This window comes from Cervus elaphus, chromosome 32 (assembly GCF_910594005.1).
Source record: "Cervus elaphus chromosome 32, mCerEla1.1, whole genome shotgun sequence".
Classification (NCBI taxonomy): Eukaryota; Metazoa; Chordata; class Mammalia; order Artiodactyla; family Cervidae; genus Cervus; species Cervus elaphus.
The window spans coordinates 8,359,860-8,375,131 of NC_057846.1; the positions used below are offsets into that span (position 1 = coordinate 8,359,860).

Below are 15,272 nucleotides of genomic sequence, written 5' to 3' on the forward strand. Positions count from 1 at the left end.
AAGAGTTGAGAGGCCATGAGAATAAATGATTCAAAAAAAAAGAATAAATGATTCAAGGCTGAAATGTTTCCAAGTTAATTCAAATTTTACATGAATAACACTAAAATTATACCAACAAATATGACAGAAAGGTATGACAAGCTACTGAAGCCAAAGTACTATATAGAAGTGATAGCATCTGGGAAACATGGAATTGATTGTCAAGGTAATCCATGTAACTGAAGCTTAATTTGAAAACATTCAGTTTAGGTTTGAGCATTTCTTTTATCTGCTTCATCATGATACTCACATGTGGTTACACAGAGGTTAAAATTATTTTCTGAATAGTAAAAGAGTAAATTACTAATACCTGTCTATATTAAAAATTTAGAATTCAGTCTCTTAACATTTCATAAGCAACACGATGTCTCTACTCAAAGTGAAGCATCTCTTAGGTCTAATTTTTATTTGCTGGATACAAGGTGTGCTTTTAGTCCGTTTTAGAGACCATAGATTCATAGCCTGTGTATTTTTTACATTCAGCTAGATTCAACATTTAGCCAGAATTAAGAATCACTTTGAATTTTCTTTCAGGAAGTCTGAGAATTATTTCTCCTTCTGGATACTTACTTCTCTTTCTGCTTTCTCATTTTCATACTGACACATTATCTCTTCTAAATGATTCCACGTGTTGATTAAATCCTTGCTTCTTTCCTCCAGCATCAGACCTTGTTTCTTCTCATGTTCAGCATGAAGACTTTCCACGATCTGCTGACACTGGTCTTGGATGCTAATGACTGTCTTCTCTTTACTGTCGGCTCTATTTTGTGCATTATCCAGCTGCTGTCGGAGCAACATGTTTTCACTCTGGAGTTGAGATAACCTCTCCTCTAAGGATTCCTGCTTTCCAAGGTATTCCTTCACTTTGCCTTGTTCGTTCTGATCCATGTGTCCAATATCCTGCTTTTGACACTCTGCTTGGCGTAAGTCTCTCTGGACACGTTCTAACATCAAAGTCTTTTCTCTGAGATCATCTCTCGTCTGATGCAGCTTGATTTTTAGCTTGTTGAATTTATTTTCCACTTTAGAAAGTCGCTGGGAAAGCATCTCATTGTCACTTTTCAGCTTAGCCATATCGAACTTCATTGGGTCCTGCAAGCGTAACGTCTTGTCTTTTGCTTTCTGGGAGGCAAGTGACAGGTTTCTTTGTGATGTCTGACCTTGATCATGATTGTGTATGGAAGCAGCCAGTCTAGAGTGGCAGGATTCCACTTCTGTTTCCAGTCTTTCTTTGCTTCGTTTCACGTTCTCCAGCTCAGGGTTTAGCATTGTATTTTCAGCTACCGGAACGTTAAGCTGGCCAGTATGCCGGAATATGGTCTTTGTCAACGTTTCCTTGTTCAATTTGATTGCCTTTTGAGGATAGTCATTCTCTCCTTTTACAATTTCAGGATCCTCAAAACATTTCTTTTCTTTCTCCTGCATGGCAATATCATCCTGCATGTGGCTTTTGCGCAACAGACCTTTAGCTTTTCTACCACTATCAGAAACCTAAGTGAGACAAAGGAGACTTTTAGTTAGTACTCAATAAAATGACATTTCATCATTTCCTCTGAAATGAAAGACTAGCCTGTATGTTTATACAATGAAAAGACTGCACCAAGTGGATCTCCAAATGGAAAAAATAAGGTTCAATACAAACCTCAGACCTTATACAAGCAGAAATTCCCAAAGGTTCAAACATTTAAGTGAAGACAATGAATCCATGAAAGGAAAAAGAAACCCCAAGGGACTTTTCAAGAAGCTCAGAACTGGAAAGGGCTTCTCTGAATTACAACAAACCCAGAAAGCTTAAAATATAAGATTTATAGATCTAACTACACTTAAAAATTGCATCTGATGTGGTAATTTATATAATGGAAAACTACAAAGCCATAAAAAAGAATGAAATAATGCTATTTGCAGCAACAAAGATGGACCTAGGCATGATCACACTAAGTGACGTAAGTCAGACAAAGACGAGTCGTACTGCTTATATGTGCAATCTAAAATGAACTTATTCACAAACCAGAAAGAGTCCCACCGACGTAGGAAACAAGCTTACTCACCATACAGGAAAGGGGGTAGGGGAAGGGATAAATTAGGAGATTGGGTTTAACATATACCATTATATATAGACAAGTATATATAAAATAACCAGTAAGGATCTACTGTACAACATAAGGAACAGCATTTAATATTCTCCAAGAAGAATCTGACAAGGAATATGTGTGTATGTCTGTGTGTGTGTGTGTGTGTGTGTGTGTGTGTGTTAGTCAGTCATGTCCAACTCTTTACGACCCCACAGACTGTAGCCCGCCAGGCTCCCCTGTCCATGGGATTCTCCAGGCAAGAATACTGGAGTGGGTTGCCATTTCCTCCTCCAGGGGATCTTCCCGACCCAAGGACTGAACCCAGGTCTCCTGCATTGCAGGTGGATTCTTTACAGTCTGAGCCAGCAGGGAAGCCCCATGTACATAATATACACACACATATACATATATGTCTGAATCACTGTGCTGTACACCTGAAACTGATGCAACATTGTAAATCAACTACAATCCCATGACAACGCCACTCGCTACCTTTAAAACACTGCATCTGATAGCTCCTACACAGCTACTTCAAGTAAGAGCCTTAGCTCTGTACATATTTAAGTAGATGAAATTCCATGCAAAAAATTGCTTTCTTGAGAATATGCTACCTTTCTAACATTTTAATAGGCAATTACAGACTTATACCTATTGACAACTGTACTAAGCACTTCTACAAACATCAATTAACTCATTAGCGATAATGATTCTGGAAAGGAAGAAGTTAAAACTATGGAAGTAAGCTGCAGGCTTTTCACCAGGTCTTCTGACTCTACTAGTCCTCTTACATCAAACCACAGTCACTTCTCTAGTACAAACATATCAACACAAAATAATCGTCCTATTTCATTCATGGTACATACACTAGTGGTAAATAAGGTAAAATTTAGAGAGCTCTTCTTAAGAAGAGAATCATGAGATTGTTTGCTGCTGCAGTAACTTTCATTATATCTTCATACTGTTTAAAATAGTAAGATGGGGGAATACAATGAGAAACATAATTATCACTAGATGCATACTATGGCATATCTATCACTGTTTTCAAAAGTTCCTGGTACTGAAGGAGCACACTACAAAGAACAGAGGGTTCATTTTCTCAGAAGTACAAGAATGACTTCCAAAGTATGGTCTCTGAACTGCCTATACTTTTCCTCCTTACCTTCAGTGGAAGTGATAAATTAACCTAATGATCAAGGAAGGGAAATCACTACTAAATACCAGAATAGCTGCTGTTAGTAGCAAGAGTTTTTTTATTTTTTACTTTTTCTTCCTTGGTGGGAGGGGGACTTTTATAAGTTCATTCCGAAGAAACAATTTTTTAAAGTGTACAAAAGTATTTTTACAACTGATGTCGCAGCTTTTACAAGCTGAAAAACTGTAAACGACGTGAAAAGGCCGTTGACAGGGCACTGGTTACAGAAACGAGAGTGGAGCCAGGGGCGGACTCTGACTGAGACACCGGAGGTGATGCGGGTGAGGAGGGATGCACACGCTCCCCGCAGAGCACAAGGACATGGTGTGCAGCGCAGTCGACGGCGGAGCACACGCGGTCTGCCTGGCCTAAACCGCAGTCAGGGTCCCGGCTCCTTCGAGACAGTCGCAAAAATTTGAGATCAATTCCTATGGAAAATATTAAAGGCCTCTCCTTGGATGAGGCCATGGTGTGTCCCTACCTGGCTGCTGTAGACAAATGGATTTGAATGACAAATACTACTTTCCCCAGCTCTTCCCGAGAGCTTTTGGTTGTGGGAGATCTGCTGCTAGGACCTCGGGGATGGTACCTGGTCGGTGTTTGAGAGGGACATTGGGTGGGGGAGTGAGTTCCTTTGCTCTGAGATGCCACTGGAGAGCTCCGCAGAGGGAAGGACAATCAACTTCAAGAGTGTCTGGTTTCTACCAACTGCTGGAAAAAATGCACGGGGAGCACTCCTGCACCTCTAGAGGACGCCAGTTAAACACACCTGTCCTTGAGGACTCTCCTGTGAGGGAGAACCCAGCTGGGAAAGCTGGAGCCAGCTCTGAGCTGTTCACGGGGCAGGTGGACTGAGGGCTGATGGGCACAGAGGGAGGGGGTCCACGACCCTCAGCCACCTGCCAGATGGCAATGGGGAAGTTTTAGAGTAAAGTATGTCGCCATCCTCAGAAGCAGTTTCAGATGACTGAGTTAAGTCATCAAGGTCATTCACGTAATTAATTTGGTCTTTGACCTACACATAAATAATACTGTTTCACAATGGCATTAAAATATGTATAAAATATACCAAGTGTACAAAGGTGATAAATATATTCATCAAAGCAAAAGCAGCGGCTTCTTTAAAGAACAGGTTTTTATCAACAGAGTTTCTAAATTGTGTTTTCAAAGTAAATGTCTCTTCAAGAAAGGAAGATTTTCTATGTTGCCACTATTCCTTTTACAAACTATTTTATAGAGGATAATATATTTTAAAGTTAATTTTTTTTTTTTTACTTTACCTTCTTCTTTTCATATGCTGTTTTCCTTGCAGGCCTAAAAAAAAAAAATGATTCTTTTCAGGCTAAAATTTAATAACTCAAAAATATAAACAATACCTAAATGTTTGTTTTTTTATATAACATCTTTGCATTCATAAGTAATTTCTATAAAAGGATGAAACAATAAAAAAGAGTAGCATTAAAGGACAAAGAAAATATATCTGTAATAGTAATAAAAGATTAAATTTAGATTAATGGAAAAGGAAAAACCTAACATTGCTTGCGTTATGTGATAGAAGCAGTTTACCAGGGTTTCTTGCAGTTGTCACTTTTAATAAGAACTAACCTTTATGACAATAAAACCTATCTCGAAAGTATTCCCTAAGTCCTTATAAGAAAGAAACCCATTTTTTATCACCATGATAGTAGCTTTCTGAGGGCTTATTATGCAACCGCTATGCATTATTATGCATTTTAATCCTCATGATCATTCTGGGAGAGAGGTAATATATTAGATTCTTTAGATAGGAAGCGATGGAGCAAAGAAAGGCTGAGGAACGTGCCCAGGACCACAGAGCAGTTCACCAACAGCCCAGAATTCAAACCCAGGAAATCCGGCCTGAATGCTGCTGTTCCAAGATATGCTGAGAAAGTGATATTGAAAAGTCTTTTTAAGGAACGTGATACCAAATGAATCTATATTATTATTTCATGTCTAGCCGTAACTACAAATGATAATTCTGAATCTTAAAACATTTCTAAGAAACAAAAAGACTAGATGTAGGCAATATTGGAAATCTACTTTCAAGAAGGATTTGATTTTTGTAAAGAAACTCATCAATATACATTCATGCAACCATTCTGCTGTTTCTATTTTTTTTTTTTCATTCTGCTGTTTCTTTATGCATCTGACATACACTTGCTGAGCACATAATATGTGTTAACGACACTTTTAGTACAGGAAGCATGGTTTTTGTCATTTAGATCTTTATCATCCAAAGTAATAAACTGTAAAAGATTGTGAATTGTTTCTATTGAAAATAAACAAAATCCTCCCCTTTTCCCTGCAAGCTATAAACAACTATGAAGTTAACATGATGTGATGTTTCAGAGTACCTTACAAAATCATAGCTACCCACGAGGATCAACTAGAATCAACTAGAATCAACAAGGAATGATTAAATCCTATTCAGTATAACCTAAGTATTTGTAAATTCATGATTATATAATGTTTTAAAATCTATGCATGATAGAATTAACTTAAGTAATCATCTACATATTCATTTACATAAGAATATTACACTTCAGAGCCAATGAACAAGCCCTTACCAAAAACTACATATGAACAGAAGTACATATGTACATAATAATCATGTACAATAATAATAATGTACAATTAATTTATTGTAATAGTTTAAAGACAATGTCATACAATCAATAAGCTTCCCAATATTGGAAATGCAGGTAAGATTAAACTCAATAGACACTTCCTCCACTGGCTCATTTCCAACAGCATACATATCTACAAGCTCCCCTCTTAACATGAAACAAGAAACTCCTTTCAACTCCACATTCCTCTTCAGTTACCATCCAGGTCTCCATTCCTGGCCCAGGAAATATTCCCTACGGAGCTGTTTACGTGAATTCACTGCAGTCCAGCTTCCAAGTGGACTCTACTGAAACGACTTCCGGCCAAAGGCAAGGGCCCTCTCCTTCACCTTTCTGCCGCATTCATCCAGTAGAGTTGAGGATTCTCTTCTCTTGGCCTGTAATCTATATTATGCTGCTCTATTTCCAGAAGAAGTATTCAGTGCTAATATTTCTTCCCCTAGAAATAAAGAATTTGTCCATGTTACCTGCTGTCATCTTGATCCACTTTCCTTAAAATGCTGTCATCGTTCACGTGCAGCAGACCATCAGCCAGTGAACTGGTCTTTTCAAATACTGGTGCAATCACACATTCTTCTGGTGTCCATTTGTCATTGTTCTTTTTCTCTATCTCCTTCCTGGGCTTCCCAGGATTGCTACTTTAAAAAATCCACAAAAAAGCCAATGTTTTCAAATAATTCGACTAATAAAGAATAAAAAAACAATTCTTGTAAAATTCCAACTCTTACCCGTCTTAAATCATTGATAATTCACAAAACAGTTATGAAGTATCAACCATATGCAAGAAAACAAATTCTTCCTTCAAACACAGATATACAATTATGATACAATATGATACGTAAGAGTTGACATATGAAAGTGGTAAGTGAAATAAGGAAGACTTTATGGAAGAAGTGAAGAGAGGAGGTCAAAAGGAAGAGAAAAGCAAGAAATCATTCTACTGGGAGATTAGAATGTGAGTACACAGATCAGGCACATGGCATCTGGGGTTGTTTCCTAGAAACCTGGAAGGAAAAGTACAAAACACATGAAAGAAAGTAGAGAGATGCATCTGGAAAGACATTGGGAAGAACCTCAAGGGCTACACTGAAAACCTCGAGTCCACTGGCTAAGCACAATGATTCTTAGACATGGGAGTCATGATTAGATTTACCCTATATATAATTCTTTGCTTTTAAAAACAGTAATGTTTAATCTAGGAATTTCCCTGGTACTCCAGGGCTTAGGAATCTGCCGGCTCATGCAGGGGGCACAGGTTTGATCCATGGTCAGGGAAGACAGCACATGCCTCACGCAGAGCAATGAATCCTGTGCTTCACCACCACTGAAGCCAGCACCCTAGAGCCCACGCTCAGCATCAAGAGAAGCCACCACAATGAGAAGCCCAAGCACTGCAGCTGTAAGGAACCAGTGCAGCCAAAGAAATTACCAAAAAAAAAAAAAGAAAAAAAAGAACCTCAAAGAAAAAAGTAACACTTAATTTAGATGGTTTTTAAAATGACATGTGGCACATCCACCGTGAAAGAAGAAATCAAATTTAGTGGGGCGGGGGGCAGTTTACTTGTAAACCACCCACATGATGGGGTGACGTCAGCATCATGGATGAAAGGCAGGTGCCTCATCAGTTCTCCTGCCACCAACAACAATTTGGCCTCCATCCATGGACACACTCAAAGTGCTAGGAGGAGAAAACTGCCAACCAAGAGGACTCGATCCAGAAAAGTTGTCTTTAAGAAATGAAGGAGAAACAAAAACTTTCCCAGACAAAGCAAACCTGAGGGAGTTCATCACCACTAGTCTCGCCTCATAAATGCTGAAAGAAGTCCTCAAACTGAAATGAAAGGATGCTCATTAGTGACATAAAATAAATTTAAATATACAACACACTGGTTAAGGCAAGTATGCAGTCAAATCCAGAATACTCTAATATGTAACATGGTGGTATGTTAACAAAGTAACTAGTATTAAGGCTAAAGGATAAGAGTATTCAAAATAACTATATCCCTAGTAAAATATAAAATTCGTAAATCACAAACATTAGCTCAAGTTAGAAATCATTTTACAGGAAAATAACAAATGACCTACTGTTAAATACTGATATAGGCTTACCCATCAGAACTTTTATTCTCCATAGCAGGAAACTCCTGCTTGTTATTTCCTCCACTCTTTCTCTGCTGAATCAATCGACTCTCATCAGCAGCATCGCATACGTTGTCTGATACTTCCACTTCACTACTTTGGTGCTTCTTTTCTTCTTCCACCTTTAATGAAAGTTTGACACGAAGAATAATTGCTATTGCTTAATTCTAAAGACTCTGTTTTCAATTTATTATTTGACTCAGCATTTGCCTGGATTTGAAGTGATAAAAATACTTTTGTGCTTACATTAATTTTATCACAAGTCACTGAAAGTTTTGTAAAATGTGCTTCTTTCTCTTTGAGGGAAAAAAAACAAAATTCCCAAAATTTCAAGAAAGGCTTTCTTAATAAGATACAATTATTCACATCCAGTCTTCCCCATCTGACTGGCAGAGATAGGAGAAATAAAAACACATCACACATGTCCTCTTCGGTCTTTACCAGCTGGATTTTCCACTGAACAGTGAGAGGTAGAGGATGTGACACCTTAGTGCCTCAGAAACAGAAAAGAAGCTTTCTTCTTTCTGCACTAAAGCTATTCTTTCCCCACTGCCTTTTCCCATTCTTTTTTCACTTGGATCCAGGAGACAGCAAAAAACCTGATGGTGTTCCCTGAAATATAGGACCCAAAGTTTACCAAAACACAAGGAGCAGAATGAAACTGAGGAGGTGTTAGTTAGTGTGGAATTCTGGAATATAAGGAATGCTTCCCAATTCCACAGTCAATAACCATCCAATTTTATAGCTAGACGGTATAGAAATAACTATCTATCTTTGCCCCACTATTTTACCAATAGCAGCTTTAAAATCAAAAAAGGTTAAATGATTTGTTCAAAGCCCCTGAAGGGGCATTCCCTAACATTTTATGGCACCAAAAGAGATGATACAATTCTGTCATCTTGAATCTGATAAAATTACCAAATGAATTCCTCAAATGAATCAGGGAAGTGAAATGCGTGACTTTGGCAAAGTAATTTAATTCGTTAATTGGGGGTAGGGTTCATTCTCCTTTTTCTTTAAAGGAGAATAGCTACATTTTTCTCATTTTTTGTCTTACACAGCAGAGCAAGCACGTTTAAAAACCTACTACTGAAGAAAGAAAAATCTCACAGCATCTCAAACCTCAGTTTTTCCTTTGGAGAGAAACACTTGATTTTTTTTCTTTTTTTTGCTGAGAGTTTATTATACTATCTATGGGCTTCCCTGGTGGCTCAGATGTTAAAGAATCTGCTTTCAATGCAGGAGACCTGGCTTCAATCCCTGGGTTGGGAAGATCCGTGGAGAAGGGAATGGCTATCCACTCCAATGATATTCTGGCCTGGAGAAATCCGTGGACAGGGCAGCCTGGCCAGCTACAGTCCATGGGGTCGCAAGGAGTCAGACACGACTAACCAACTCTCACACACACACATACTACCTATGTGACAAAATCACACATGTCAAAACTTACTACATTTTAGTAAACAACATAGTGAAGCGGTCTCTCTCAAAGGAAACATCTGCGAGTGGTGATTAAAGCATATGTGGGAGTGCATGTATTTGTTATTAAAAACATCCTCAAGTGGCCATGTTGGACATCTAAGTGCCCAGGGACTGCGGGAAGCAGAGGAGATCACACATATTCAACCACAATGAGGAGATTAGAGGGGACACGTGTTCATGTCCCTTCTCTCCGTTTCTGCTTTCTTCCCATTCTGTGGAAATACAACTTATATTTAATCCAACAGAGTTAAACAAACAAAACAACAACAACAACTGCAAAACCCTAGTAGATCATACTCCTTAAACACTTTCCTTGGTGCTTATTCTGGCTCAGAAGGTCACATGGTATGGAGCTAAATGAGTTTCCCAGTCCACATGAAAGACTGACAGAGACAGAATTAGATTGATTGAAGGACAAAAGCTATGAAAACAGTTTCCTGAATTCCTATTATTTGGATGGCAGAAATAATCTATTTCTACACAATTACCTATTTAGATGACCCCAATTTATTCATAAGCAGAAAATCAAAATGGACCAGATCATCCAGAAAGGGAAAAACCAAAGCAAGAGCAAATGAGCCTTTACCTGCTTTGGAAGCTGAATTTTCTCTTTTTCCAAAGCTAACAACACTACTTGTAACATGTCTATTTCATCCTTAAACCTCTGCATATCCTTCTGTCATTCTTCACTTAGATACACTTTGGATGCTCTGTGACTATTCGGTGGAGAAGAATTTTCATTTTCAAATTCGGGTTCCACGCTTTTGTCGTCACTAGCACTGCAGTTACCTGCATGCAGTAGCTTCTGGAACCAGTCCTGTATTGGCTTGCTTTTCTTATCAGTATTTTTCACGACAGCAGGAGTACCGTGACTTTTTATTTGAATTATGTGTTTCATCTTACCGGAGCAGACAAGCCACAGACTAGACTGACGTGTCTGTCCAATGTCTAATTTCCGATTCGTGGGATTTTGCCTCATATTGTCTGATATTTGCATATCAAACTCTTGGTCACCTTTCACTTCAAATGTAACTACCTGGTCCCCTACTTTTTTATTTTCTGCATCATTATAAAAACTCTCCTCATTTTTGATAAACACATGTTCAATATCTAGTTTATCACTTTCAAGGTCTATTTTATTTTCACTGAAACAAAGCTTGGAAGATGACTGACAAGCGTATCCCGGGGACCCATAGTTCATGCGACGAAAAACCATTTTCGAGACTGGGTTCTTTTTGTTCAGGGCATACTTGGAATACTAGAGAGACAGATACTCCAAATGCATCTTTCTCCCCACAATCAGGTATATTATTTGTCATGTTAGGAGGTATTTCCTTTCTGTTTGCTCCTTCTTTAAGGTGACCATGTAGTGCCTCCTCCTTAGGACAGACGATAATTTTGTATTTCTCACAAATTTCACCTAACTTCTGCTCTAAGTCATTTCTGATGGTTTTAACTTCTCTTTCCATTCTAATTTGCCTTGTTTGATCCTCATTTTCTCACACTTCTCCACACAAGGAGGCCCTGAACATACAGATCTGTCCTGTCTACCACATTCCTTATTCATTTCTGGTGCTTGAGGCAATTTTTGCCAGCTGCAAAAGTGGAAGATTAATTGGGTTGATTTGATTTTCAGGTGTCTTTTCTGTCAGGGTACATGTGTGCAAAATAATATAATCCTTAACTAATCCAGTATGGGTAAAGAAAAATCAGAAAATCATTAAAATTTCACTGTTAAACTTCTTAATTTATATGTAACTACTCACAAATCACCAGATCACAACTAAGAAGTGAAAAATAACTTGCCTTACCGGAAAATAGGAGAAAAACATTAACTCACAAACCCAATGTTGTCACTGTTTGACTGAATTAAACAATTCATACATGTTAAATCTACCAAAAATGAATTAGATGATTTTTAATGTTATAAATGCTTCTTCCCTTAAAAATAGTTCACCTCAGGATACCATATATGGGGAGTCCCTACAGCATGTCTGTTAAGGTTTTTGGTTTTCTTTTTTAAGGACTAATATCTGGAGAACAGACAAACTTTATATGACCAGGAGCCAAAATCAATGAACACTAATCAGAAAGAGGAACCAATTCCTAAATTTTCATGTAAATTATATATGATGATAGTGCTATACATCAATACATATTGCCTGCTTACATTCAGTTATGTGTGTGCTAAGTCGTGTCTGACTCGTTGCGACCCCAAGGACTGTAGTCCACCAGGCTCCTCTGTCCATGGGGATTCTCCAAGCAAGACTTCAGTGGGTTGCCACGCCCTCCTCAACCCATGCCTTCCCAACCCAGGGATCGAACCCAGGTCTCCCACATTGTAGGCGGATTCTTTACTGTCTGAGCCGCCAGGGAAGCCCAACAATACTGGAGTGGGTACCCTATCCCCTCTCCAGGGAAATTTCTCGACCCAGGAATTGAAACGGGGTCTCCTGCACTGCAGGCAGATTCTTTACCAGATGAGCTACCCAGGAAGCCCCAACATTCAGTTATATTATGTTCTAATATCCGCCAAAGAAAGTGGATAAAGCATTTTTAGTTATAGCTACTGATTTCCCACCCTGAAATGAACTATTAGAAGGTTATGATTTGTACACTAAAAACAAAAGTCCAATCGAGAAGGTTCGATTCTCTTAATAGGCAACTGGGTTGATTCTATGACCCCACTCTCTCCCTGAATGTTCTTCCCTAAGTCAATTATGCCGAGATCACAGGCAGAATGAATCTTTCATCTTGACGTCAGTGACTGGCGATTTCAATGGAAAACCTTGAGCCACTGGGAATGATTTCTCTTTACATGTATCTAGGTCAGGGGCCGTCATATTGTTCACAATTTCAACTGCTTAATCTTACGATTCAGTCTTTGATATCACCTTCTTAATCATGTAATGAAGTTATAAAAATGGAAGAAGTAAACAAGTCAGGAAATTTTTTCCCTCAATTCCAAAGACAAGCTATAAATTATAATAGATTCTAACAGTATTTTAAATTGTATAATTAAAGTGCTATAAAAACTATTAAACTATTAAATTAACTTATTATATTAAATAATATAAAAACTACTACATTAAAAAAATTAAAATTATTAAATTATTATCTATCAACTCTAAAAGGGTAATTTTGAAAGGCAATTTTATGTGTTATGGACTCTGTTACACACTGTATTGTGTTGGTAAAGCGTAGAAAATGGTATTAAACCAGAAATTTAAATTTATAGTTTTCCTTACCTGTGAATGGTTATTTTCATTTCCAGGAAGTTTTTCTTGTTCTTCCTCCAATATCACTTCCACGTCTAGTTCTCCTGACAAATCTGCATGTTTAGTTAAAATTACTTAAGAATATTTAGCCAAAAAACATAATCTTTATTTAAAAGACAGATTTAAAACATTGTACCAAATGACAGCTTAAGTCGAAATTTATCTTCAGATGAATATTTACTTGTTTAAGAAATACTTCCAATGATCAAAAACTTCAACAAACCATTTGGGAAACACCAGATGTCACCAGGATACAGGCACACAAACACCTCAAAGATTCATTCATGAATTCATCCAAGCATCGGTGAAAAAAACAAGCAGAAACCAAACAGAATTTCAAAATACAGGGCAGACATATAAAGTCACTGTATATTCTCTTCTCTACTTCACCACAGTACCTTTTTAACAACATGCCAAGCTTCAACTACATTATTATTCTTAGTTTACAAATTCCTCTTACTTTCATGCTTTTATCAATTCCTTTATCTGAAATGCTTCCCTGTGCTCTTCTGACAATTTACTTTTCATCTTTTAAGACTCAACCTGCTTTGTGAAGTTGCCCTTGATTACAGCTATCTTTCCCCAGATAAATAGGTCTCTCTTTCCTTGTAGCTACCTTAGTTCTTTAAAGATTTTTCTAGTGTATCTTTATAGACTTCTCCAGCGATTGATATACATCTAAACTGTGAATTATTTCTTCCCATGTCTATCCTTTTGGCTTCTAGACTGCAGAGGACAAGCTGTTAAAAATCACCTTAGTATAAATGGTCTTTATTTTTTTTCAATAATTGTCTACCTAGATCTCACAAAGAGTCCCAGAGTTCTAAATAGAATCCTGCTACCCACTCTCAGATGTATGCTAAATACTAGCCTAAACAAACTTGCTTCCTCCAAACTCTCTTTGTTATTTATTATACTCCTATGGTCAGAGGGAGAATGCAGACACCTTGCTAAGAGGTACTGTTTGGCTGTAGCTTGCATAAAAGGAGTCAGCACAGGCAGGTTTTGCCACAAAATCGAATCCAGATCCGTCAGAATGATGGCAAGGCTGTGCCCAGGTGGCGCATGGCTGAGTGCCCTGGGCTTCTGCATTACCTTGTCTGCTTTCTCTGTTTTCTGGCAGCGGAGACTGGCCCGGGTGATGGGGCATGGAATTCCCTACCAGAAACATCGCTGCCTTTTTCATCTTTTCTTTATCTGTTGCGGTCTTCTGTCCGAGTTCTGTGGGTGCTGACTGATTTTTGGTCACCGGTTGGGACACCAACGGACGCCGATCATCAACTTTCAAATGCCCGGCTCTTTGACAAGTCTCACTATTGAGGCTCAAACTAGTCGAATCCCAGTCTGAAAAATGTGAAGACAAAGTCTCCATCTATCAGGATCTGAGTAAGAACACAACTCTGACTACCTCGTACAAAGTCTTTCTTCAGAGAATCAGTTCCACATCCTCCTTCCCCTCAAACTCACTACCCTTCAGAGGTGACTCTACCTTTCATGTCACTGTCATTCATGAAGAGATGTGAACTAGCATGTCTCATTTCTTCTACTTTTCAATTTTCTAGTATTACTTTGATTCACTCAATCTTTATTACATACTCTGTATTTCATAAGAACTTTATTACTATTTTCCTTCAACATACAAATATTTTATTAACAAAATTTATCTCTAATTTATTTTACATGATGATATTGTGTGTCCTAGAGGCCACGGTTTTAAAAACACTTTGAATGAATGGTACTACTTTAATTAATGGTAGAAACCTAGACAACATATTAAAAAGCAAAGACATCACTTTGCTGACAAAGGTCCGTAAAGTCAAAGGTCTGGTTTTTTCAGTAGTCACGTGTGAGAGTTGGACCATAAAGAAGACTGAGTGCCACAGAATGGATGCTTTCAAATTGTGGTGCTGGAGAGACTCTTTAGAGAACCCTGGACAGCCAAGAGATCAAACCAGTCAATCCTAAGGGAGATCAATCCTGAATATTCATTGGAAGGACTGATGCTGAAGCTGAAGCTTCAATACTCTGTGCACCTGATGTGAACAGCTGGCTCACTAGAAAAGCACCTGATGGATGAGAAGAGATGGGCAAGAAGAGAAGGGGGCAGCAGAGGATGAGATGGTTGGACAGCATCACTGATTCAATGGACATGAACTTGGGCGAACTCCGGGAGATGGTGAGGAACAGAGAGGCCTGGCTGCAGTCCATGGGGTCACAAAGAGTCGGGCGCGACTTAGCGACTGAACACCACCACCGTCAACAACTACTTCAATTTCAATGAGACGGTCTTTCCTCAATGTACATATATCTTCAGAACTCATTTTTAAAGACTTGGAGAAACATCATACCCTGGAGAAGGAAATGGCAACCCACTCCAGTACGCTTGCCTCTGGCCTGCAAAATCTCTGGGACAGAGGATCCC

At 38.4% G+C, this 15,272-nt stretch overlaps 1 protein-coding gene across 1 annotated transcript in view; it reads right to left on the reverse strand.

The window, feature by feature from the left end:
- The window catches only part of LOC122688039 (ankyrin repeat domain-containing protein 26-like), an 87,202-nt gene that overhangs the window by 17,749 nt on the left and 54,181 nt on the right, over positions 1-15,272 (reverse strand). Inside the window, exon 13 of the mRNA XM_043893848.1 lies at positions 610-1,530. Coding sequence (XP_043749783.1) covers positions 610-1,530 — 921 coding nt within the window. The remainder of the gene's footprint in view (positions 1-609; positions 1,531-15,272) is intronic.